We start from the raw sequence: 25,765 nt of genomic DNA on the forward strand, positions 1-25,765 counted from the left end.
TCACATGGAAGAACAGGGCTAAACTACAGTTAGCTACTACATAGCACTTTTCTGTTTTATTTGATTGCAGATTTGTGATGTAGAAGGGGTTACAGCTGATTTTAAAGGCTGCACTATTGTGTAATCAGTCTTTGCATACAGCCACCCTACTCAGGTTAAGTCTAGACAAGAAGAAGAAAGTACTTTATTTAACCAGGAATGGGCATATCTAAGTGAAAGAACTGAAAATCTAAATGTAAATGTAACACTTGTGCTCATCAATGTTCAGGCTGCATGGCTCCTACGAGGCCCTGAAGGGTGGAAACACCACCGAGGCCATGGAAGATTTCACTGGTGGAGTCACTGAATTCTATGAGATGAAGGAAGCTCCCAAAGAGCTCTACAAGATCATGAAGAAAGCTCTGGAGAGAGGCTCCCTCATGGGATGCTCTATTGATGTGAGTCAGACATTTTTATTTCACCATAATATTTAGGGTCAGGACCTCAGTGGCAGAATTTTCAAGCCTTTTGCACCTGATGTTAGAGTGTACTGAACTTTCAAAAACAAGAGCTCAGCTCAGCTGGTGTTAGTTTGCTCTTCCTAAGTCTCATTTATGCAAATTAGAGCAGCGTTACTGTTTCGTTTGCAGATTTATCTGGCACGTCTTGAAAATGTTTCTCTTTCTCTTTCTCTACTCCTTAACGCCATGTTACATATTTTGTGTATCTGCAGTCCCTGGTTCCTGCTCGCTTTGAGACTCGCACTGTGACGGGACTTGTGAAGGGTCATGCCTACTCTGTGACGGCAGTGGAAGAGGTAAAACAGCCTGCTGAGCAAGAAACAATAAAATGTGTGATGCACTACAGGGCCCTGCAGCGCTGCACAACACTTGGTCCAACAGGATAACACAGCAACAACAACCTGGCTCCTGCATTAATGTGTCCAAAACTTTAAGATATACAAAGACAATATGAGAGAATGTGAGTTTAAATGTGAAAATTTCTGTCTTCTTACAGTGTAAACCATCTCAGCACAAGGAGTCTAAAGTTCGTCTGGTGCGTCTCAGGAACCCATGGGGTCAAGTGGAATGGAACGGACCCTGGAGTGACAAGTGAGGAGTTTAACCATCTTAAAACCATAAGTCCTTTATTTCCAGCCTGACTTTTCTGTTGGTGAAGTTATGTCTCAAATTCTAGTAATATTACTATTTTTATCCCCTCTGATAGCTCTAAGGAGTGGGCCACACTGTCAAAGGCTGAAAAAGAGAAGCTACAGCACCAGAGCGCTGAGGATGGAGAGTTCTGGTGAGTGGCAACATCTTTCTCCAGTTAGGAGGATGCTGATTTTTTCATTCAAGATCAAATCCAGCGATCCAGTTTTTTTTACAGGTAGCATTGGATTAGCCACTGTTTGTGTATCCATCCTGCCCTGATCTCTTCATTTAACATCCAGGATGTCATTCGAGGATTTCAAGAAGAACTACACCAAGATCGAGATCTGTAACCTCACCCCTGATGCCCTGGAGGACGATAAGATCCACAAGTGGACGGTTTCTGTGAACGAGGGCCGCTGGGTGAGAGGCTGCTCCGCCGGAGGCTGCAGGAATTACCCAGGTATGCTGCTGTAAAAAAATATAACATAGTTACTTCTCCCAAAGAGGTTTGTACCCTGAGAAATGGGAGAGCAGGGTCACACTGCCAGGTTTACTTTTATCACTTTCTGATCGATATACCATAGTTCATCGCTAACTGTCTTTAAAGTATACTGTCTGAAAAAAAGAGTGCACGTATAAAATAACAACAAATGATGAATAAAAGCCAAATATTTTACCTGAGAAGATACTCACTAATTGTCCTGCAGACACTTTCTGGACCAACCCTCAGTACCGCCTCCGTTTGCTGGAGGAGGACGATGATCCCGAGGAAAACGATGTGGGCTGCACCTTCGTGGTGGCTCTGATGCAGAAGAACAGGCGGAAAGAGCGGAAGATGGGAGCCAACCTCTTCACCATCGGATTCGCTATTTACGAGGTGCCTGGTTTGGTTCTCATGTACTATTCAGACGCTGTGGACTTGGATAAAGTATTTGCACAAAATCCTGTGTTTCTCTGAACATACAAGTGTTTTATTATTTCTTCTTTAGCACATATTCAGGATGAAATAAGCCAAACTAACTTTTTAAAAATCACTGTTTGTGGCAGTTCTGACAAGGAATGTGCATATGTGCATATATGAAGTGAATACCACTTTGCTATTTTTGGATAACAGCATTTATCAGTGTAATACCATAAGTTTTTGGTTTTAGTTTGTATCCTATAATAACTCAATCACTGATGTTCTCTCTGTCTCTTTACAGGTGCCAAAGGAGGTAAACAAACACAGTGGACCAACAGTTTAAAACTTATTTGCACCCTACAATAGTCCTGGACTATGAGGGAATTTTTCTTTTTTGTTTTTGTTATTGTATATTTTATATATACAACTGTTTCCATTCAACATATCTCACTCTTACTGTTGTGACTTCCCCTTTCCAGATGCATGGGAACAAGCAGCACATGCAGAAGGACTTCTTCCTGTTCAACTCCTCCAAGGCTCGCTGCAAGTCCTACATCAACCTGCGCGAAGTGACCCAGCGCTTCTGCCTGAGCCCCGGAGAGTACGTCATCGTCCCCTCCACGTACGAGCCGCACCAGGAGGGAGAGTTCATCCTGCGAGTTTTCTCTGAAAAGAAGAACACCTCAGAGTGAGTGGGTGAGGGTGATCGGGGTGGCCTGCAGGGGGCGAGCTGGGCTGCATGAGGAGGGAAGTGGTACATAGTTTTCCCCTGATAGAGTATTATAGTCACAGATAGATATGTTTGTTGGTAGATGCTTATTTCATTCCATTGATGTTGATCCTGTGTGTCTCAGTAGGGCTGGGTATTGAAATATAACATCAGAATACCAGTTTTTAGTATTGATTACCATTTTTACATAGTGTTAGTGTCAAGATTAAGAGGTTGTTTGTAGTTTTAATGTATTCCTGTTCAGGAAATAAACTGAACAACATTCTGTTTGAAAAACAAATTATAACTTCCCCCTCGAAAGGAATCACAACACTGGATAGGTTTATTATTTTCTTAATTGATTAATCTAATTATGTTATTTTCTCTAAACATTTCGTCACAGTGATGTCTACAAATGCCAACAGTCTAGAACTAGGTATTAATTTTTTCTATCATGTAAGGCAACGAAAAGCAGCAAATGCAAAAGTAAAATTTTCTGAACCCAAAATAGCGAATCTTTACGCACAGAGGGATCGAATAAAAACTTTTGATGCCTGTTTGAATTAAAATAGTTTTCACTCCTGTGAACCTGATGAAAAGTCAGTTTGAGCTAAAACTTTGCATTTTTCTAATGTAAATATCATAAAGTACAGTATACAGCTTTGTAGCGCTGTCCAATGTATTAGCGAATAATGAATCCACAATACCCAGCCCTACATGTTTATATTTAATGTAGCAGCAGGAGGATTGATTTAGCCTAAGATATACCAGGTTAATAGTGATTTATCTACCCTCTTTGTGCATTTGAAAGTGCAGGTTTGTGTTTTTGTTAATGAGGGTGGGGTTTTGTCGGGGTGCTTGGTGGGTGGGACACAAACCACCAAGAACAAACAATTTTAACGACAATTTGATTTGTAGAGTTGGAAGAAATCGGCCCCAGTTCGAAGCTGTTATGGAATCTTTTTTAGGACAAGCGACTTCAGATTTGGGCGTGATCTGGTAAACTTTCAAAATATTCAATACTGCATACTCAAGCCTCAACAAACATCCACCCACAACCCCCACCCCCCTGCTGCCCTGGAGGACCAGACAGCATGCAGAGCCGGCCCGCACTCTGATGGACCGAGACCTGGCTGTGAATCAGGCTGTGGGATGGATGGATGGATGGATGTGCACAGCAAACAGATCCCTGTGATGGGCTTTCACTTTTAGAAAATACATGGGTCATTTATTGCAAATAAAACAATATTACTACTATTAGTTTTAACCTCCTTCAATACCAGATTGGTATCAGTTATTAATTGACAACTTCCTCATGCTTTAAGTGTCCCATCTGCCTTCACATAGGTTAAAAAACAATTATTTGCAAGTACATTTTGGCCCAGTTATGTCACACTTTCAACTGCAGGATGATGTTAAAACCCATCTAATAGAAATTCTAAAAGCCAGGAGATGGCGCCTCCTTTGACCAGGATTGCCCAAAATAAGAACAATCAAGAGAAAATACTGTCACTGGAGGCAGCAACAGGTGGTACTGAACTAACACATTTTATTCACAGCTTCTTTAAGACATTGTGGAATCTTTTTTTTGCCATTTTGGTCCAATGTGAGTATGGGACTGTAAGCCTTTAGAAATGGTGTCATAGACTTGTTAAACTTATTCGGGCATTTGTTTAATAATCGGTAAGGATAAGATGATTCGCTGTAGTACACATGACTGTACAGGCTTATGGCCCAGATGAGATGTTATTGTCACCATCGTGACTGCTGTTTGTTCGTCTTCATCCAGGGAGATAGAGAACAGGATCGAGGCTGACCATCCAGTGGTAAGTGTCTTTATTTTCTTTCTTTCCATATGGGGAACGTAGTCAGATTAAAAACTGTTAAAAACTAGTCCTTCAAGTATCATTATCACTATTAGCTAAATGGTAAATGATATGGACCGAGGCGAATGACAGAAAGTTTTTCACAGACGCGATCTCCACATTTTTCCTCTCATATCTTCTTCCTCTTGTCTCATTTATTTCCTTCTACTTTGTGGCTCCATGATGCCTCAGCCGGCGCCAGCCTCAGCGGGGGAAGAGAGCGAGGAGGATCAGCAGTTCAGGACTATTTTTCAGGAGATAGCTGGAGATGTGAGTACAGGATGGACAGAGCTTCTTCTCAGTATGAACCAGTGACGTGCTTTACTACTGTCATGAGGGACAGTACTAAAGCAATCACAGGAAATAAGACTTTTCACCACTTTACCAGTGAGTTTGGTGTCTAATAACAGGCGTTCTTGTGGTCCTAAGTATTAAAAAATGAAAAGAAAAATACTCAATTCAGCCATGGGCTGTTTATGTAAATGTTTGACACATATGAAGATATATTAAAATTCTTATCTCCTCTCTCTTCTGTTTCTTTCTCAGGACATGGAAATCACAGCCAACGAACTGAAAAATGTTCTCAACAGAGTGATCACCAAACGTGAGTCCAGTTAACTCCAGCTTTAAATTTAAACCTCTTGACCAAGCAATGCACATCAAAACAATGCTGTCACAGACTACCTAAAAAACTAATCAAAAACATTTAGTGATTTTCATCAGTTGTCAGAACCAGAGAATCCAAATTTGTGCAACAAGGTTGAGCCTACGACAAGCTGCAGTGGAACGAGTGCGATAAGATGAGACACCTGTCAATCAGTGAAACACATCTCAAAATATACTTATCTGTAACTCTTTTTAATATCTTGTGAAAAGTTCCTCCAATTAATTTAAATACTCTATTTTTCTTTTTAGTTCACATCGGCTGCTGTTGGGGTTGATGCAGCTTGAGTATTGTTAGTCTACAATGACTTAAATCCAAGGCCTCAAACATGAAACATAATTGAAGGATACTGAAATTTTTTGCCCATTTTAAATATCTTACAGCTCTCTCTCTGTCTCTGTATTCCCTCCAGATAAGGACCTGAACACAGAGGGCTTCAGTCTGGAGAGCTGCAGGAGCATGATTGCTCTGATGGACGTATCCTTTGTATCGAGTGCATCGGGCTGGCTGTGTTGTCTGTAAGAGACACAACCTGCCGAGACCCATTGGCAGGGTCTGTGATGGATGCTCACAGGGCCTAGGCTCCATTTTACCACATATTTCACCTAAATTAAAACTGAAATGATGGAGAACACACTAAATTGTTAAATAATCCACTTAGCTGAGACGTGCCCAACATGACACTGAAATTATGTTTTAACTGAAAGTCAGTTTTAGACTCATGGAACAACACTGGAATATGAAGCCAGTTGTTTTCTGAGTGGACATTGACTAATATGTTTCAAGATTCTCTTAACTGCTTCTGTTCAGATGGATGGGACAGGTCGACTCAATCTTCAGGAGTTCAGACATCTGTGGAATAAGATCAAACAATGGCAGGTGGGAAAGCAGGTTCCTCTCTCTCATTTCTTTTATTGCAGCATCTCTTATCTTCTTATGTTTAACATCGTCAGTGATGGGAGAAAGAGACACTATTATGAGCAGCTGCTGTAAACTTTTTCTCACAGCGTAGAGTTCTGCATCAAATTCACACACCCTCTCTTTCAGGGAATCTTTAAACACTATAACGCTGACCAGTCTGGTAGCATCAACAGTTACGAGATGAGGAATGCCGTCAATGATGCAGGTAATAACACAGACAGAAAAATCTTAAAGGGTCAGTTCACCCAAATCACAAAAAGACATTTTTCAACTTAGTCCTGGTGGCATCTATCCACGCAGGCACTTCTGGTTTATATTTACAGCTGAGACTATAATGACTGTGAGTTGAATCAGTGGCACTCACAACGTGGAAAAATTTAATTTAATGAATTGAACATTACACAGAGTAACCACAGACTAACACAAAACTTATGAAAAAAAAGGATGAGAGAGACTGTGTTTTCTGATTAGGGTGAATTGATCCTTTGAATTTTTTTACAATGTACATATTTTTAAAAATATGAAAAATACTGTCAATGAGTTTCCAAAAGCTGGACTTTCATTCTTATACTTTTTAAAAGGTGATTTGTTCTATTCAGTTTTTCATCAAGACATTTAATAATGTGCAGTAGATGTGCTGTTGTAAACTGTTTAATTTACAGCTTGAACTCACCTTCTAAATGTTCTTGTCACTGTACAGTCATGTGTCTTGTGTCCCGCTCAGGCTTCCGTCTCAACAACCAGCTGTACGACATCATCACCATGCGCTACGCAAACGAGAACATGAACATCGACTTTGACAGCTTCATCAGCTGTCTGGTTCGACTCGAAGCCATGTTCAGTAAGTCAGTGCCTCATGCACACTATGGAAAATACATGATTACAGTGGCAGCACAGTTAATGTGTCCAAAAGGGAAAAAGATCTCAGCCAAAGATACACAGTCACATTGTAATCATTGGCAATATGCATTACACCTGCGCACATGGAGTGTGTACCACCAGAGTGTGCACAGGTGTGGTGCATACTGCCAATGATTAGAATGTGACTGTGTATCTTTGCCTCAGTGTTGAGTTATTTATGCTCTGATGAATGTCTGTTAGACAGAAAGCTTAGAAAAAATAAAGTGAAAACCCTGCACAGATCCAAGTGTGCAGAGATCTGTTTGTATTAGTCCTTAAGACTAAGACAAAAAACAGTAACCTACAGTAATCATTGACTGAATTTTAACAGAAAAAAAACTTAATTACTTTTCTAAACTTTAACCAGAGCTATGGACTAAGTCGTGACCAAATAGCCCACAAAACACACTTACTCTGGGTGTGGGCAGGCAGCAAAAGTAGCAGAGAGGCCCAGAAATGCAGCTCCTCAGCTTTTATACTCCCCCAGATGGACTGTGGTTATCTGCAGGTCCCCAGACTGAGCCAACAGCACGAGGGGGGAGGAGGAGCCCACAGAGCCTGAGGAGCAACACAACACATTAGCATATTTTTAATTGAATGTAACATAAACATCAATGTAGAGCTGAATCCCAACTGACACCCTATAGATTCAGTCAGTTCAACTAGATTAAATTCTGATGTCAGATACACACCTGTCTCTTCCCAAAATAAATGAGTCATGGAAACTTGACATTCAGTAACAAATGTCTCATCCCTCAGCTGTGTGTTTCCACTGATAGCAGGGGAGTAGGGAACTTGAGTAATGATCTTTTGTCCTTTTTTGTTTGTGAAACTTTGCTTCTGGCAGATGTCTTTGTACAGCAAAACAGTAGCTCATAATAGGTACTCAGGGGAGAAAAACAATGCTGCCTGTGTTTGGTATAAATCTCTAGATGGCTTCCTCCATCATTCTTGGAGAGAACAGAAACAGCTTGAACTCAGGAACCCTTTTGTGTAATGAGTCACAGACTCACTGGATTAGTAAACATGACTGTGTTCATTTTCAGCCTCCAAACAATTTCTAAATTTCTTGTTTCATACTAAGTGGAGAGTGCTTTTTTGATGTGTGATGTGATGTGTGATGTTTTTTCTCTCCAGGGGCGTTCCAGGCCTTTGACCAGGACGGAGATGGTACAATCAGACTCAGTGTCCTGGAGGTAAGTGGTAAACTGTTCTCACTGCACAACTGCTGTTTGGATATGCTTGAATAAAATGAATCTGCTACTTCACAGACAGACATACATGTATTCATCTAAGGCAGTTTTACTCTGTATAAAGACTCTGTATAAACGCAGTCTACTGCCAACAATCTGCCTGGTGTGCAGAGGACTGTGGCGATTTATTGAACCTTTCCCTCTCTCCCTGTGCAGTGGCTCCAGTTGACCATGTACGCCTAGAAAGGCCCATCTTCTCCCAGGTGAGCTCCACTCCACACGAGGACCAGACCTGCCAGCCTTTACCTCAATATTCAGTGTGCCCGACCGCCATTAGCGCTCATCCACCTCACCTCCAGCCTTAACGCCCCTGAGTCCCAACAGCTCTGCTCTTTCTACTCCAAAATGTTCCACAAGCTTCTTCCATTTTATCTTTTCCATTTCTCTCTTTCTACAGTAGGTCTCAGACCTTTTTTTGCATTTCCTTCTCTTCCTTTGTCCTCCCATTATCATCAAAATATCAGTCTTCTTTCAGTTATCAGCTTTGTTTTTTTTTTTTTTTTTAAATACACACCCTAACCTTGTACCGTACTTTTCTCAGGCATCAAACACACACAACCTCCTTTTTTTCTGTCACAATACCTCACAGTAACTCAGTAATCTGTACTAGTTTACTGTTCATCTCTCTTGACTGATATCTGCTTCTTTAACCATCCCCCCTCCCGTCTTATCTACTTCCTCTCCTTCTGTTATAAACTGAGCGCAAAGGCATTTTTCCTGTATCCATTCCAGTGAACTGGGCTCTCTGGTGGACAATGAATAAACTTGTGAATCACTCCTACACCTGTTACATTTCTGATAACAATTTCTAACAGATTTCTGGGCCTCCTAAACAAACTCTGCCCTGACCCTGTTTTATTGTTGTCAATAAAATAATACTCCTGGATTTATTGTTGGCCTAGAGTAATACGTTAGTGTGTTTCACCCCCACTAGCAACTAATTCTGGGTATGAGCCGTCTTGTGTGCTCCAGCCCTGTGGATAGCGCTCCCTGGTGGACAAACTCAGGCTTCTTCTGTTCATCCAGCTACAATGAATTCAACCTTTCCACCCCCAATGGCAACTGTCCAGTCTGCCAGTCATTCAGCTCTGCATGTGGACAGATGAGACTCAAAAACAAAACTGTGGAGCCGACAAGTTTTTTTTTCTTATTTGATTTGAAAGAATATGGCTGAGGGGTTGGACTGCAGATTTTTGTGATTTTTTTCCTATTAAGGCTTTGGTCTAATGAGTGTACTGCATTTTTAACCATTTTAAGCAAATAAATAAATAAATGTGTAGTTATTGGTTTGACTGCGTTACCAGTAGTTTTGATGTGAAATTGTGGTATTTTCTGATCTTAAAATGTGATTCATATTTTGGCAAAAACACCATAAAGAAGACACAGAAAACTGTTCTATAACGTTGCAATATTTTTTTTATTATTAATTACAATTTCTTAGATTGCACTTCCATAAAAAATATCTTGTCACAACTTTGATAAAAGAAGAAACTCAGGAATGCCAGGTAAGAGGTGAACTGCACGCTTTCCTCAGTTGTAAATAACTAATGGGTGAGGAGAGTTTGGAAGATGGCGGCCATGAGAACGTCAGGTTAACAAATACGACCAAGAGAGCTGAAACCACACAAAGTCTGCCAAAGAGAGCATCAACTGGGCTTTTACGCTGATTAAAACTGGTTGAATATGCCCTTATAAAAGTGGCTTTGTGTTACCAACTTGCCTGTGTTTGAGTGTTTGAGGGGGTGAGGTATGGCATGGGAGATGAATCCTAGTTCTTTCCTTCAAGCTCTTCCATCAAACACCTCCTCTAAACATCCTTCACCTCCACACTTCTTTAGAAAACTATCATCACTGTGGAAAAACACAGTTCCGGTGCCTTCTCCTCGATGCTCCAAATATAAAATAAATTTAAAAAAAACAAAAACAAAAAAAAAACAGCTATTTGCGAGGAGGAAATCGCATTATATTAAAACAGTACTTCACACTCACTCATGGAAAACAGAGTTCCTTAAACCACTCTGTTGAGAATTATGAGGAATAAACCCACACAGATAAACACATGTAGGAACACACACACCACCATGTCAATGTCTTGGTTCTGTTATCACTGCAAATGTAAATAAATTCTCAAATGGCAACTTCAGGCCAAGTCACACAACACTGCACCAAAGTCCCTCAACACCTTTAAATCACCTGAATGAGCAACAAAAAAATAAAGAGATGTAATCCTAAACCACTAACCTGTTAGAGACTGGGTTTTTCTGAAAATAAAATAAAAACCAAACCAAAAAAATAAATAAATTCTGTCACTTCAATGAAACTCCTTCAAAACAGTTGTTAACCTGGGAGACTACAACATAAATTTCTGAAAACGTAAAATCATTATTGCCATTAACATAAGGTTACTTTGAATGAATAATGGCAACTTAATAAATGAAAACAAAAAAAGAAAAGAAAAATAACTATAGGTTGCTCAACATGACACATCACAACTGCACAACAACAATAAAAACATCTTTTAACCCATGCCATATTCTAGCCAACCAATCTGGAAGATGATTATTGGTTTTTGTTGCACTTTCAGAAAAATCGAAAAGCATGACAAATCCCTCTGATGCTGGCAACACTGAAGTTTCTTCAATAAAAAAAAGTCACATATTTCTTTGTCTTACTTTGGTCAGTGAAAAGAGGAACTGCAGTGGTCAGACAGAAAGAGAGGAAGGCGTGTTTTGTAGAACGTAAAAAAAGAAATAACAAACAGCTCAACCAACCCTCCCTTCATGATTGTATTATGGTTGGATTCCAACATCGAACATAAAGGATGGAGTCGTCAGACGCCACTTGTCAGGCTCAACAGGAGCGCTGCAAAGGGAAGTGGGTCCCAGAACATCCCCCCCAATATGGGAGGTTAACAAAGGAGGGGGGGTAAAGATAGCAAGGAAGGGAAGAGGGCTCAGGAGGAAACAGTGTTCCCACCACTGGCCCTTAAGGCTCCAGTTCAGTCTCCTCCTCAGCGTGTTTCTGCATGTGCACCAGCATCCCCTGCAAAGGAGAAAACAGAGAAAGCATAATGTAGCTGACCTGTGACCCTGTGTTTAAAAGACTCCAGGAGACAAAAGTGTTGAAATTTGACAGGTAAACACTTTTCTTACCTGCTTGGAGATGTTGCGTGCACAGAAAAACTCTTCACAGTTTTTCCAGTGGCACTTGAGCGTCTGGAAGTTGGCACTGGTGTGGTCGTTGATCAGGTGCTGCTGCAGATGCTCCGTCAGCGCAAAGACCAGCGAACAGCCGTGCCACTGTCAACACAAGACAACACCAGCCATAATAAAGACACCAAATGAAAGTTATCCATGATGTGTTGCTTAAGTGACTCTTCTAAATTATACCCTCTCTTCAACCACAGCTTATCATCTCCCAGTTCTACTCCCCATCCCTTATCTTACCCAGCAGCGGTAGTTCTGCATCAGGTTCAGTTTGACAGCCTGCACGCTGCCGTTATAACAGCCTGTGTAGATCTGAAACACAATATACACACAAATAACAGGTTAATATGTATTTTTAAGCTCAAGTGTGCAACAAAACCCAACAGAAAACTTGTCTACGTCTTGCTACATTTTGGAGACATCAATCAGCACTAAAAACATGAAAATTAATACGTTCCCATTAACATGTGATTCAGTTTCAGAAAGTGACATCCATTTTCTTTCTATGTGTAGCTCTGGAATAAACCAGTCTCTCACCATGTTCTTGTGGATAGCCATGCACATCACCATGTCCTTGTGTCCACCATAGACCTGCAGCTGGTCATGAGACTACGGAGATAAAAACAGACGCAGATTAATTCAGATTTTGTTAAAAATTAATGCAAATATTGTCAAATTTATACAGGAGCACAACAGCAGCAGAGACTTGCTGAATCTTACCTGTAGATCGTAGACACGGACCAGTTTGTCCAGGCAGGCGGTCACCATCACTTTCCCCAGGATGGCCACTACAGTAACAGCATGACTGTGACCTTTATAGACCCGCACCAGCTCTCCAGTCTGTGCAGAGACAGTGTTGATGTACATATATTAATAAACTGTGATTCAACTACACTATGAATAAGGCTTCTCTCTTCTTCCTTTTTGGAATTCTAAACATAAACAACACTGTATTTTGTATTTAAACAGGATGACTCACATGGATGTTGTGTGCGTAGACACACTGATCACTGGAACCACTAAATACCAGATCATTGACGACCTGAGAGAGCAGAGAAGAGACAAACAATAAGGAAATTAACTCGCTTGAAAAATGAGAGAAATGTCAGAGAATCAAAAAGGAATAAATCTTCAATTATGAACACATTAGAAATAGGTCTTATGTGAAAATAACTGCAACAGTAAATGAAGACCCACTGTTAAAGCTCATGTTTCAGAGCAGACCCACCTTCATGCAGAGCACAGTTTTGGTGTGTCCCTCCAGTGTGCGCAGCAGGAGTCCGTTCTTGGCGTCTCTCACGCTGATGGTGCTGTCATAGGAGCCGACCAGCAGGATCCTCCGGGCTCCCTCCTGAGACGAGGCCAGACAGCTCACGGCCCGCGGCCCGTGGCACTCGAACACTTCCATCTGCTTGTTTGTCTGAGCGATGGAATAATTGAAAAGTTGAGATAAAAGCCACTGAATGAAGAATGTCACTTTCAGATCACAAAGATAAAACCCTGTAATTTGAAAGTCCCAGTTTTTCTGCCTCTTGAACAGTCAGCACTCCGTTTCTATTTCAATCTTAATTTTGAACCTGTCCACTCAGAAACTCAACCTGCTACATTTTTTTATTATGGAGCTGTGTGTCACGTATGTTATATAAACTAACAGCTATAACTTTAAACTTTAAACTTTAAACTTGTGGAGTAATGAGGTGGTATAATGTGGTGAACGCCTAGATTACTGAATAATTGTACACTGCCTTGCTCTGCGTTCCTCACCTTGAGGTTAAAGGTCACCACTGTGCCATTTGCCAGGCCTGCGTACAAAGTCCTCCAGCGGCTGTGAAGGCAGAGGACTCGGTCTGACAGAGAAAACTGCTGCTCAAACTCTTGTGTCTGTGGGCGAGAAGGAAACATTACAGTTACAGTTTCAGAGACCATGACACAAACCGATTCCAGTACTACTCTTAGGGTAAATGAAGGTTTTAAGGCAGTAAACTAACACAGTGTCACCCAGTGTGGTTCACAAATATGGCAGCTATTTATTAGAATAAGACGAATGTGTTTTTACCTTGAGACTGTAGCAGCGGATGGTCTGATCACTGGAACCAGAATAAAGGCGGTGATGCAGGGAGGGAGCCGCGGACACCAACAGGCAGCTCACTTTAAGGCTGTGACCCTCGAACACACCAACACATTTATGACTCTGCAACAAAAAAATATGAGACTGTTTTGTTGTGGCGTTCACCAAAAATATTTCTACAGAACCCATGACACCCTGAAAAACAGCAGCAGAGCTTCATCAACACCCACCACCAGGTCGAAGGCTCTGACAGTCCGGTCTCCTGAGCACGTGTACAGCAGTCCGTTGTGGATCTGCATGGCGTTCACCGCCTCCTGGTGGCCCTCAAACACACCCTCAGTGGGCATGTCATCCTCACCGTGGTCAGAGGAAGCATCTGGGATATACAACAAAGCAGAAAAAATGTATGCTCAATGTAGGCACTGTGCTACATTTTGATATAACATTTTTAATGAATTCAACTCAAATAAATTCAGTTAAAAAAGAATTATTGTCCTCACTGGTGCAGGTTCCTAGTTCTCTAAACTCTCTCCAGGAAACTCATTTCTCCTCAAGTTTCTTAGTAAAAAGGTCATGTCAGTTTTGTCTTTTGAGGTCAAGTGATCTACTTTAGTTGCTTTCTTCTGCTAAAAGGTAAATGGAACATGAACATCTAAAGAAGCGTTGGACCAGCAATCAATGTTCATCAAGTTAAATATACACATTCTCCGAAAGTCGTGTCCGTTCATCACTGCACTCATGCTGTAGAGGGTCACTGTAAGTCAACAGTTCTATGAATATCTTGCCCATAAAAAGTAATTTGGGCGCTCTAGAGTCTATTTTAATTTGGTCAGGGGAGTATGACATTTCTAATTCTGGCTGCTCAGAAGGTGAGTGGATTTTCTGTTTGGTTACGTGGTCAAACTTAAAGACCAGTGGGGTCCAGTTTCTCTCAACAAATAACCTGCTGCCAGTGAACTGTAAGAACTGTTTGTTGTATGGCCAGATAGCTTCAGGACCACTCTCTCTCCACATTTTTCCACTGTCAGATTAGGATATCGTCTGTGTCTGACCATTTCTGTAACCTTCCTAACCCGACAATCTGACTTAGGTTTGCACTTCTCTCTCAGGCTCTCTTTTTTCATTACTGACACAACTTGTTCTGACACTTTACACATGAACAATCGAGTGCAACATTGTGAGTGTCCTCTGGAAAAAACTGTCGTTATCCACATATTAAAAGAATATCACACCTCCACTCCAGTTGTTGTCCACTGACAACAACTTGTTCTTCTCAAGCACAACCAGACCCTGATTTATATCATCAACAATTCTCTGGAGATGAACATACCTGATGAGGTCCTCACTGGCTTGGGCAATGTGACGGGAAACGGCATGTCACTGTGGGGAGAAAAGATGGAAGTGATGAATGATCTGCTTCTTGACTGCCAAAGCTGAATCTAAATAATCTGTGACTGTAGTTTGTCGTGAAAACATAAAAACATTAAAATGTGATGAAACAGAAAAAGGTCTCACCTCTCAGAGGATTTACATACATCCATGTCACTTGTGGAGGTGACCTCGTTGCAGGCCAGGCTCTGTGGCTCAGGTATGGAGGAGTCTGGGACCTGGACTGCAGTGGGAGTTGGAGCTGGGGTATCTGTTTGGGGCTGCGGACAGGCTCCGGTGACCTCCATGCTTTCCTCTGAATCTAAGTTCACTGTCAGCTCAGCAGGGGCCACCTGGGGAAGCTCTACCATCTGTTTGAAGGAACTGTGGTCTATTCTTGTGAGTCTGATGGTGGGAACCAGATACCCAACCGCCTCCTTGCCACTCTCCATGTTCATATCACCCTCTCGGTCTTCTTTGGACAGTGTGGAGGTGCTGACCTGAGAACCTCCACTGGGTCTCCTGCGTGGTCGAGGACACCTCGGCCTCAAGGGCTCTCCATCTATCTCAGTGTCACTGCTCTCAGGCTGCTCCGTCCCTTGAGCTTTCTTCAACACTTTCCTCTTCTTGAGCTTCCTCACACGCTTTCCGCTGCTCAGCTCAGATGGAGAGGGGGGTAGATTAAGGACTGAAGGCACAGAGGGGGGCTCAAAAGACTTTGTGGCTGCACAGTCAACAATGCTCCCCACCTCAGAGCCCCTCCTGCTGGGTGAAAGCTTTATGGAGGTTTTGGAGTCAGGCAAAGGTGTGAAGCAGTTCCTTGATGCCTGTATGGCCTTCTCTGTGGTCTCAACCAGACCCAACAAGCTCTCTTTGGGGTCTGCAGACTCTTCAAACTTCTCCCAAAGATGCTGTGTATTAGTTCGGCAGAGCTCAGACTTTCTTTCAGGAGATGGCTGGAAGTTAATGACAGGATCTACAAAGAGTTTCAGAGGCACATGGATCAGTATACTGCTGATTTAAGTGACATGAACACAAAAAAGAAACTGAGAGGACAGATAAATCCTGGCATAGATGTTTTTAAAGGTTAAATTGTGCATTAAATGACACTACCTGGTGGAGAGGCTGAAGCAGGAGCAACAGGCAGCTCCGGTGTAGTGCTGTGAGCACAGTGGGTTATAGTGTCCATGGGATCTGGCTCTGAGCTGACATGGACAGGAGACTGGGGCTCCTGCTTGATAACTACAGGCATGAAGGGAAGGCTTGAAGATGGAGGGGAGGCACGCTGAGTAGGAGGACTAGGACTGGGGGCAGGGGCAGCAACAGCAGCAGCAACAGTGTCCGTAACAGAGGAAAGTGTAACAGGGGAGAACATGTGTGGGTCCATATCTGTGGAATCCATCTTTTCCTCTTTCAGTTTGATCGGAGCTGCCTCCTCCGCACTACCTACTAAAAAACACAACAAAACCTTAAGTCCACTGTTCATCTCAGTTGTATTTTTATGCACTTACCATACACTCACCCTGGATAAGAGCGTACATGTAACATGCTGTATGTATTCAGTGATTTCTACAATGATTACAACTAGTGTTACTGTAAAAAAATGGTCTCTATAGTTAGTTATAGTTGTAGTAGCACACAAATTCTGTAACATTTACCCCACGTGTAGTTATTCACAGTGAAAATAAACATTTAATGCATTTATTCCTGAATCATTTCATGTCTCCCACACAAACACATGCTCTTACCTTGCATCCCTTTTAGTAACTCAATGCGCTTGTTTCTCAATGTGCTCATCTCTACAGTCATCTGAGAAAAACAAAGTCACACAAGAACCATCAGAAAGTGTGTAATATTGAGGTGATTTTTACCTTAGAATTAAAAACGGACCCACTAATAAAGGTTACTCAGTTTGTGTCCTTACAGTACAAATAATGAAGGATTAGAGAACAGAAATGTCATTCTTGAACAGCAGTACACCAGTTACATCTTCAGCACCACAACGATGGAAATAATTAAGTGGCTGACGAGACAACAAATACTCACTAAGCTCAGCAAACTGTGAACATCTGCTTAAACTGCACTCGCCTCAAGACGTGGCAACTCTCCAGGAGAGAATCAGCCACTCAGAGGGGGAACTCTCTCTCCAACACTTATGGGCGAAGGGATAGAGCTTGAAGTGACGGACTCTTTCATTTTTACCTGCTGTTTAACCACCATGAGACGCTGCACCTCCATGTAGGCAGCCTCCAGTGCAGCCCGGGCCTGGATCAGGCTGGTGTCCACAGTCTGCAGGGAGCGACTCAGCTCTTCCTCTCGCAGAGACACAGCCAGCAGCTGGTCGATCTGTAAACGCTCTGCACAGAGTTCAGAGGATAATTAAGAACCATCAGCAGCTTGGCAAAAAGATTACTCTGAATTTCATTCAGTCTTTGTAATGAATCATGTGGGCCAATGTGTACAGGACACGGGCCTACATGAGGACTGAAGCTTTGAGTCTCTAACTATTCCATAAGCAGAGACAATATACAACAGCTAATTACAGAAACTAACCTTTTTTGGATTTGACCTTCCGTCTTTTACTATTGTGTTCCAAGCAGGACGTCTCTGCACTTGGGACATCCTACAAGAGAAGAAGAAAAGGTTTCATTCTGCTTCTTTGCATTAAAGTATAAACAAATAAAAGTGTATAAAGAGTAATCCACCAAATCACCGTTGCAATCCATGCTTTCTTCTTCCTTGTCAAAACCTAGCGCCTATGTTACCCACATTATGTTCATGGATGTATTCCATATGGTTCTGCTGGCAGCATCTAACGCAGCCTCAAGTCACAAGCAAAACAAATATGTAAAATTGGTGGAGTTCCCCTTTAACTCTGCTTCTTTACTCACCCCAGTTGCTCTTCGCCTCTTCCCTGTACCCTGACCGTCAACCTGCTCCGTCCCCGAACTGCTGTCCCCAAGCACTGAATCAGATCGCTGCAGGGCCTTCACCGTCGCTGACATTAGTTTTTCAGGCTGCTTCTGTGCTTTAGCCTCAAACTGACCAAGCATCTGCTCCACCTCTTGCTGATGCAGATCATCTTTGCTCCCTTCAGTGAGTGTGGGAGAAACTGAGGAGGCCTGCTGCTCTGAGCTGGGGCTCCCTCTTTGCACCATCTCCTCTGACCTGAGGGACATAAACAGGGAGGGAGCAGATGCTGGGGCGAGGCTGCTCTCCGATAAGGAGCGTTTTCGGGAGGCACCGCAAGCAGAGATGTCCATTAATGAATCCCAGTGCAAACCCTCTAGCAGGGGAATGTCTTCTTCCTCCTGGCTGTGGTCCTCATGCTCATTTGGCACCATCTCTATCCCAAACCTGGAGAATGGCAGAATATAACATGAGCCTGAAGGAATTGAAAGCAACAGTAACTTTGAAGGAAATCTATAACTGCAAAGTCTAAATGTAAAAACACAAAATTTCACCTTGGCATGCCTTTCCCTTTGTCTTGCTTCTTCCTGACCTCCTGATACACCTGTTCCCAGTTCACATTACGTCGAGACCCAGAGGAGCTGATGAGCTGCCGAACAGTCGGTTTGAGCCCCGAGTCCTTTTCTGTGTCACTTCTCCGTGACTCACTCAGGTTTCGCACCCGTCTGGCAATGTTCAGGTTGGGCTCATGGCTTCCTGTTTTGCTCTTGGAGCTGATGTGTTTGGTCAGGTCACGCTTTAAGACAGGAGGCAGGTCAAGTTTGGACAGACTCGTGTTTGACCCTGAGACCGTCTGTGCTTCACCACTTTTGGAGGTGTCGCTCTCTGAGCTCTGCCCTGCATCAGCGGCCTGCATGGCTTCATCTAGGGCTGCTGAGCAAGTCTGCTGCTTCTCCACTTTCTGCCTGTTCTCCTCATCTTCCTTGCTTGAGGTTGCAGGCTGTGAGCTCTCCATGGTAGAGGTGCTAACTTGTAAAGATTGGAGGAACTGGCTGCTGTCTGTAGATTGTAAAGCAGGCTTTTCTGGCCTGACTGAGTCAGGCAAATTTGGCTTAGCTGCATTCTGACTACAGCTATTTTCTTTGTTTACTCCTATCTGACTCTGAGCATGATCCTTCTCCTGCTCCTCAACCATGTGCTGCGCCGCCTCCATCCTGTTGTTACTAGAGCTATCCAAAGACCCCCTCTTCTCTAACACAGTCTGTCTTACTTTCCAGAGGCTTTCGGGGGGCTGCCGTTCTTGCCTTGATTTCAGGGGCACAGTAGGTGGAGCTTTATAAGTGAGTCCGCTCTGCTTTTCAGTTGGCTTTGATTGTGTATACGCTCGACTGGAGGCCTTACTAAGTTGAGCTCTAATGTTGAGACCAAGAAGTGAGGTTATTTTCTTATCTTTATGCAGAACTGGCTTATTTGCCTTCTGATTAGAAGGACCAGATGCAGAGTTCTGGGGGCCTTCTCTCTGAGCACTGCTGTCTCTACTGCTGCTGTCGCTCTTATCTTTGGGCTTGGTTTTGGGGTTTGATTTACACCCCCCTTTGTCTTCCACACTTTGTCCACTAGAGGCCAGCTGCCCTGGTTTCTGTTCAGGTTGGGACAGCCTGTTAAAGGCACTGGTTTCTGGTGCTTTTTCTTGCTTCTGGGGTTTGGGGACTTTGGGGTTCTTCTCTGATGAGTTTGGGTTAGTGTCCTTATGGGGCACAGGGTCAAAGCTCTTTGTAACTGGATAGGGTGACCAGCGACAGGCTTTGTCCAGCTTTGGGTTGCTACCAAAGGACTTTGAGCTTTTACTACTGTTGTGGTCAGATTCTGCTGTTTGCCCCTGTCCATTCTGAAGTCTGTCACTCTGCTGACCTCCCTGGTCATTGGCTGTATTTTGAAACTGGTCAAGAGCCTGGGCAAAAAAACAGTTGGTAGGTGGATACATAGGAGGAGGCCTTTGTACCCACAAAGGCCGGCCCCTTTGTGGGTAGTGGGGAATATTATTTTGGCCATAGATCCCGTTCCTACTGCCTCCATTGCTGATCCAAGGCAGTCGACTTTGTTGATTGCCATAAAATCCACCCTGATCCCACTGCTTCCTGTTCCACCCTTCCTGGCTATGCAAGCTTCTACCAGCAAACTCTTCAGAAGCCCATTTCTGAAAATTGGGAGGCTCCTGTGCATGCCAGGTAGCACTCTTTCCCTGTTTATTATTTTGCCAGGGTCTTGGCTCCTCTGCTTTGGCATTATATTGGTTGTTCCTGTACCAAGAATTGTGCTGACCAGGTCCACCAAACACCTGTGATGGCTGCTGCCAGCCACACCCGAGCCGGTAACGCTCCTTAGCTTCCTTTAATCTCTGCTGAAACTGCTCGTTTCTCCGGCGATCCTCTTCTTCTTTTGCCAGCTTCGCAGCAGCAGCCTCTTTCTCTTTTCTACAAAGAAGAAACAGACACAGATTTGCACTCATGCACTGGTATGACATACGCTGGTCTTTGGTGGACTGCAAGTAACAGAGCCACAATGCCCTCACAAGCATGTGTAGAAAAAAGAAACAATGGATTATATGACTCTTTTCTATGTGAAAAGGGTAGGGGTGATGAGCACATAGAAAATTAAATAATAATAACATTTAACAAGATTTTAAAAGTTTCCCTGGCAACCGTATCTCTTGGCAGGTGCCTAGGATTGGTTAACAGTGTGACCTATCGCTCTGACCTGCAGAGGGAATATATCTGGCATGTGACAGGCTGACAGCTGAATGCCAGCTTCTGCCTTCAACAGTCTCCACGCATATCACACTTTCCCAGCTGCTCTGCTCAGAAAGGTTTCCAGAAACACAATGAGATCAACACCATGTGTTTTCAGAAAAATACATAAGGTAGTCTCACAGATGCATTTGTCATTTGAGGTTTGTGTTTTTACGATCCAAAAAATGTGAAAAAAATATTTATCAAGGAAAAGCATAAAATGATTAGTGTGATATTTCTGATTATGTTTTTCTAAATGTTTTCCAAAGGGAAGATAACCTGAAATGTTGCATCTGAACTTAACGTGTGCAGTCATGCTTTTTTTTAGGCTGTGGTCCTGACATACGACTCTAGACGCCGCTCAACGTGAGGCAGCAGCTAAAAGGGTCTTGTGAGCAATGCTGAGCAGAATGTGACTATACATGGCTTACAGTATGTACACACACAAAAGCTTACAAGCTGTCAAGCTGTCACCTATCTTTACATTTGTGGTTTAATCCTAAAATCAATATAAATAAAGACTAGGATTAAGCTACTGATCCAAAAGGAAAAAAATACTACAAAAGATATTTTATTCTAAGCACTGAGAAGAGATAAGTTTGACAAAGTGTATGTTCTTAGCTGTTGTCACCGGTTAATTAGCATTAATAAGTAATAAGCACACATTAAAATATTTATTTCTATCAGATGTAAAATACTGTCTTACCTGATCTGTTCTTTTCTCTTTTCGATCAGGTCCACCAGTGTCTGGTCAAAGTAGTCCTCCTCGTGGCCGTTCCCCACATGCTTTTGCTCTGAAGCCTCCACATTCTGCTTGTGCGTGGGACTGGAAATGTGGCAGGCATAATCGGTCAGGCTCACCACCGTTACCTTGCACACTCTGCACTCGTGTCCACAGTCCCTGGGGAGAGAAGGCGAGAGCGGGCGTTCAATCGTTCCCTCAGGCATGTTTCTGATCTTGTCTGGTTTGGTTTTTCCTGCCTGCAGAGCCTGTAACAATGTACTCTGGCTCTACTTTCTGTTACTTTAAAGTCAAAATAAAATCAGGAAAGGAGAATACTCAACAATCCTTAAAAAAAACTTCCAAATTCTCTATCTGTCACAGATCAGGAGGTAGCTAACTTATAATTTTCTCTTGTTAAAAAAAAAAAGTTAAAATCTTTATCATCCTGATCTTGTTTTTCCTTTCTTCAGCAGGCCATAGGTGGCAGGATGAGGGCAGGAGCAGCCAGGCTGAACCGAGGCAGCATGCTAATCTAGGTGCTGATTATGTCCAGCCACCACAACCAGCCATGCAGCACAGCACTGGGACGCGCAGAGGGGTGAGAGGCACGGCGCCCTCAGCCTAGTGCGCTTTCATGATGGTGTCCGCTGCGCTCTGAGACTCTACAGAAGGTAATGTCTGTATTTGACCCCACACTCCTCTCTGAGAGCCAGGACCCAGCCCCCAACCAGGCCAGCATGTGTTATTAGAACAGGCCTGAGCATCCTGCTGACCAATCCTGAGCAAAGCCTGTGTAACTGGAGCCTTGTGCAGCTGCTCACAGCCTCCACTTCAAACTCTCCCAAGTATGTCATCCTGTGATTCTGATAGGGGCAGCGACTTTGCTGGCTCCCTCTCAATTCCTTTTTCAAATCTGTGTCATGGCATGCCGCCACTTTCTGACCTCTTGTGCAGTTGGCAAACTCTTAATCAATAAGATAGGGTTACTTTTTTTGTTTGTCACGTTTTTCCTCTCAGCTGTAGCAGTGGGAGAACTGAAACGTGAATTAGTACTGAAGAATTCTTTTGCTAGATTGCAATTTGTAACTCAGCAAAGAAATATGCATCAAGCTATAGCTGAAGTAAAGCTTCAGCCATCCCATTTCTGGACAGTGTTTCTAAATCAACATGCACTCTTCTTTCATAGTAAAATTTGAAACTTGGTAAATTTCATCATTAAAAAGATGCAGTCTTTGCATAGCAATGTTTGTGTAAAATTCAGTAACTTGGCAACAGCTGAATCAGTATTTGCACTACTCGAGATTCTTCCAAGTCAGCCTCAGGCCACATACTTTTAGTAATCTACATGGCAGTCACAAGATAGCCAGTTGCCTTCTATCGGTCATGCCTGTTGTTCCGGAGAGATTGTGTCTAAATATATGTGCCACAGTTGAGACAGCTGCCCCTATATCCACTTCTCCAACACGTGCCCATGTGCACACGTGCCTCATGACCTAATTAGATTTGGACAAAAACTCTTGAAGCAAAGTCAAAGCTTTAGTTTTATTGTTAAAAGTTCATTTAAAAATAGTGTATTGAATACGATCTGTAGTCCAAATCATTTGAGAAATAAAACATTGGCATATGACTATTAACTGCATTACATCAATGTGATTCTTAGAGTCATTTCATGATATCTGTGCGTGGTGTGCATCAACAACTCACCGGCCTTTGACCTTCTCCAGCTCACGGTGGTGCAGCATACTTCTCATGTGCTCATCCATCTCCTGCAGACAGACAATGAAAATAAAGGCTTTCTTTTAGGCATCTACAAACACATCAAAAACACTTTACTGACCCCCAGGGAGGGGAATTTATGTGTCCCAGAAATGCAGGTGAAAACGCAGGCAATTACAATACAAAGGAATGCTGATGAGTACAGAAGAAGTTAAAAAGAAGTATAATAACTCTACATAAAAGTACATAAACGCAAATTCACGAGCATCAAATAATCTAGATATGTGTGCAACAACATCATAACAGAACATAAAAGTCATATGTTAACGGTTTGTAGATTATTTGTGAAATTCTTAATATTTGTTTGGTTCACAGCTCATGTAGCTGGAAGTCAGAGCTGAATATATCAGTATCTACAGTATCAATGCATTTATTGTCAACCACGTTTGAAGGTGAATTACCTGCTTGGAGACGTGGACTGTTTCACAAAGGATGCACTTTCTGTCTCTCGCCATTTTGGATGTGGGTGGATCTCAGCCCATTACTGTCAACAGAGTGAATTTACTGAAGTAAAATGACTCATCAACAGCTTACAAAGAACAAAGCAACGAGTTCTCTGATACCACCCTGAATTTGTGATTCAACCTTGGCTGGATAATTAAACACAGTGTGTGAACTGCTGAGCTCCTAGCAACAAGTCAGACAAATCAAACCAGCACAGTGGAGGGAGTTTACTGCTCATTTTCTCTGAACAACCACACCTAGCTATTCAACAACATGCCTCAGTACCACAACCCAAATACCAGCGCAGAGCTCAACCTGGACACTGGTCACTGGTCTAATTCCAGTCTGCTGATAGAGCAACTCTGCAGCCAGGAGGCAGCAGAGCCATGGCAGCATCAGGGCTAAGTCTGGACTTGTTTAACAGTCACAAACAGGGTGGGAAACGAATGCTGGACACGAGTCGACTGCTGGTGAAGTTGATGCCTGTCGTGGTTTTTCAACACTACCAACCTTCTCAAGATACAACTGACCCTGTGGACACCTAGTTCTGTTCTAAAATAAGCTTAAATAAAAGTTTGAGGAAAGATCTGCTGTCTTTGTAATACCTCTGGTACTCGTAAATCTGCAGTCAGTGATTGAAATATATTTGGGTGGGTTTTGGTTTAGCTTATCTGTCCAAAATCATTATGCATGGAAGAGAAACTGAAAACCAACACCTTGTTTATGAGCATAACTCTTCTACTTTCACCATATTGAGTGAATAAGCTGTCAACCTGCAAAGTTTAATATAGAATAAGTCTAATAATGACCACAGTTAAGGTCTGGAGCTCCCATCGTCCTCATTAGTTAGGCCTATATTCTGTTCATGACATAATGGAGACTGTTACAATACCTCCATCACTATTTCTCTTCACTCTCAAAGGACAGCTCTTTAGGGTATAATTTTAGCAGGATCCCGGGGTCATATTCCCTCACAAGCATTTAATCTCTAGGGGGCAGCAGGCTGGGCAGCGTTAGATACCCAGTAAACTCCTAAACAGCGATGTTAGCAGCTGGAAAAATGTTCAACAGCAAACAAGGGGTCAGGTAAGTTACGGTTTGAGGTAGGATTACTTTTAGTGAATGATGAATCTTTACGGAGCTTTCTTCTGCACATGCAAACACTGAGCAGGACCTTTCAGGTTAAATATGAAGATGTGAACGATCACCATTTAATGAAACTGAAGGTTTCGAGGCTATCTTGCAACGGATTCTGCAGAATACAGAGAAGAGAACAAAAGCACGTCTACACAAATTACTTTAACAACAGTGATGAGACACCTTCGATGCTAACAGCTAGCTCATTTCTGCAGAGGTTTACCATTACAAGACGCGATACATTTCAGCATCTGGCGTTTTTATAACTATGACACTTAACCTTATGAAGAAAGCAATCCTAGTCGGCTGCTTCAACATCTCTTACTTTAAAGTTTAAAAGTCGCTTTCGATTCACTTGGTTTTGATTGTTGTTAGCCTAGCTGCTACATTAGCATATACGTTGGTGTCTCGTTTAACATGAGTCGAAGAGCAAAATAAAACGTTTGCAAACTCTCCGGCTTTCACGATTCATACACTGTTGACACGAACTATGCTCCTGACATGGTTAATGTTAACATTAGCTGTTAAGTAAAAGATACAACTAGCAGGTTAGCAAGCTAGCTACACCATGCTAACCAGCGACAACAACGAAACACACACTAATATGGTCGAATAACAACTAATTACAAACACGACAGGGAGTACAGCTAATACCGGATGTTTTTATGCATTGTAATTAAACAGATATGACTGTTAGATACCTTTATAACATCCAAATGTGTGTGGGACTACTGCATTTTCTCCTCCACCGCTGGAGCTAACAATAACATCCGCCTCGACCCCAATCTGAACTACAACCTAGGATGCGTTCAAGAACATCGCTCTGTAGGAAAACCGGACACCGCTTTCAGTACTAGCGCCGCGATCTCTAGATACTCTACTAGTGTGCCTTGTTGGAAACTATGGCAAAGCATCAAATTTCATAATCTCTCCATATGTTTTATATCCAAAATATCCATTAACTACAGTCATCAAGTAAATGTAGTTGAGTAAAAAG

The 25,765-nt window shown here is 42.6% G+C and overlaps 2 protein-coding genes and 2 long non-coding RNA genes across 5 annotated transcripts in view; 1 reads left to right on the plus strand and 3 right to left on the minus strand.

Moving 5' to 3' along the window:
* The window catches only part of LOC127143646 (uncharacterized), a 6,803-nt gene extending 4,868 nt beyond the window's left edge, over nucleotides 1–1,935 (minus strand). Inside the window, exons 1-3 of the long non-coding RNA XR_007815213.1 lie at nucleotides 1,827–1,935; nucleotides 1,490–1,601; nucleotides 995–1,079 (exon numbers count right to left, since the gene is read on the minus strand). This is a non-coding gene — a long non-coding RNA (uncharacterized LOC127143646). The remainder of the gene's footprint in view (nucleotides 1–994; nucleotides 1,080–1,489; nucleotides 1,602–1,826) is intronic.
* Nucleotides 1–10,312, plus strand: part of capn3a (calpain 3a, (p94)) — a 13,883-nt gene extending 3,571 nt beyond the window's left edge. The window contains exons 5-20 of one of the 2 annotated variants that reach the window (XM_051078367.1): nucleotides 269–437; nucleotides 713–796; nucleotides 997–1,091; nucleotides 1,207–1,284; nucleotides 1,433–1,593; nucleotides 1,841–2,022; nucleotides 2,514–2,722; nucleotides 4,533–4,569; nucleotides 4,801–4,878; nucleotides 5,155–5,212; nucleotides 5,685–5,749; nucleotides 6,083–6,151; nucleotides 6,320–6,398; nucleotides 6,918–7,034; nucleotides 8,231–8,289; nucleotides 8,503–10,312. In XM_051078367.1, coding sequence (XP_050934324.1) covers nucleotides 269–437; nucleotides 713–796; nucleotides 997–1,091; nucleotides 1,207–1,284; nucleotides 1,433–1,593; nucleotides 1,841–2,022; nucleotides 2,514–2,722; nucleotides 4,533–4,569; nucleotides 4,801–4,878; nucleotides 5,155–5,212; nucleotides 5,685–5,749; nucleotides 6,083–6,151; nucleotides 6,320–6,398; nucleotides 6,918–7,034; nucleotides 8,231–8,289; nucleotides 8,503–8,529 — 1,567 coding nt within the window. In that variant the 3' untranslated portion in view covers nucleotides 8,530–10,312. Of the gene's footprint in view, nucleotides 1–268; nucleotides 438–712; nucleotides 797–996; nucleotides 1,092–1,206; nucleotides 1,285–1,432; nucleotides 1,594–1,840; nucleotides 2,023–2,091; nucleotides 2,723–4,532; nucleotides 4,570–4,800; nucleotides 4,879–5,154; nucleotides 5,213–5,684; nucleotides 5,750–6,082; nucleotides 6,152–6,319; nucleotides 6,399–6,917; nucleotides 7,035–8,230; nucleotides 8,290–8,502 lie in introns of those variants that run through there. The other variant, XM_051078366.1, reaches the window with a different exon arrangement.
* On the minus strand, nucleotides 3,464–7,725 carry LOC108876636 (uncharacterized). The gene is made up of 3 exons (XR_007815212.1): nucleotides 7,507–7,725; nucleotides 6,867–7,056; nucleotides 3,464–6,124 (listed from the first exon to the last, which is right to left on the minus strand). It is a non-coding gene; the product is annotated as an uncharacterized LOC108876636 (long non-coding RNA).
* Nucleotides 9,740–25,578, minus strand: znf106a (zinc finger protein 106a). Its single transcript, XM_018666262.2, has 22 exons — nucleotides 25,470–25,578; nucleotides 23,589–23,671; nucleotides 23,116–23,177; nucleotides 21,394–21,588; nucleotides 18,453–20,372; nucleotides 17,880–18,345; nucleotides 17,542–17,611; nucleotides 17,191–17,345; nucleotides 16,737–16,797; nucleotides 16,102–16,437; nucleotides 15,136–15,964; nucleotides 14,951–15,000; nucleotides 13,851–13,996; nucleotides 13,609–13,743; nucleotides 13,317–13,433; nucleotides 12,781–12,972; nucleotides 12,532–12,594; nucleotides 12,273–12,392; nucleotides 12,090–12,161; nucleotides 11,793–11,864; nucleotides 11,499–11,645; nucleotides 9,740–11,388 (listed from the first exon to the last, which is right to left on the minus strand). The coding sequence occupies exons 2-22, from the start codon at nucleotides 23,640–23,642 to the stop codon at nucleotides 11,332–11,334; spliced, it is 5,319 nt and encodes a 1,772-aa protein (XP_018521778.1). The 5' UTR covers nucleotides 23,643–23,671; nucleotides 25,470–25,578; the 3' UTR covers nucleotides 9,740–11,331.
* Between the last annotated feature and the right edge of the window lie 187 nt (nucleotides 25,579–25,765).

The sequence above is a fragment of the Lates calcarifer genome, linkage group LG19 (genome assembly GCF_001640805.2).
Source record: "Lates calcarifer isolate ASB-BC8 linkage group LG19, TLL_Latcal_v3, whole genome shotgun sequence".
In the NCBI taxonomy this organism is placed as follows: domain Eukaryota; kingdom Metazoa; phylum Chordata; class Actinopteri; family Centropomidae; genus Lates; species Lates calcarifer.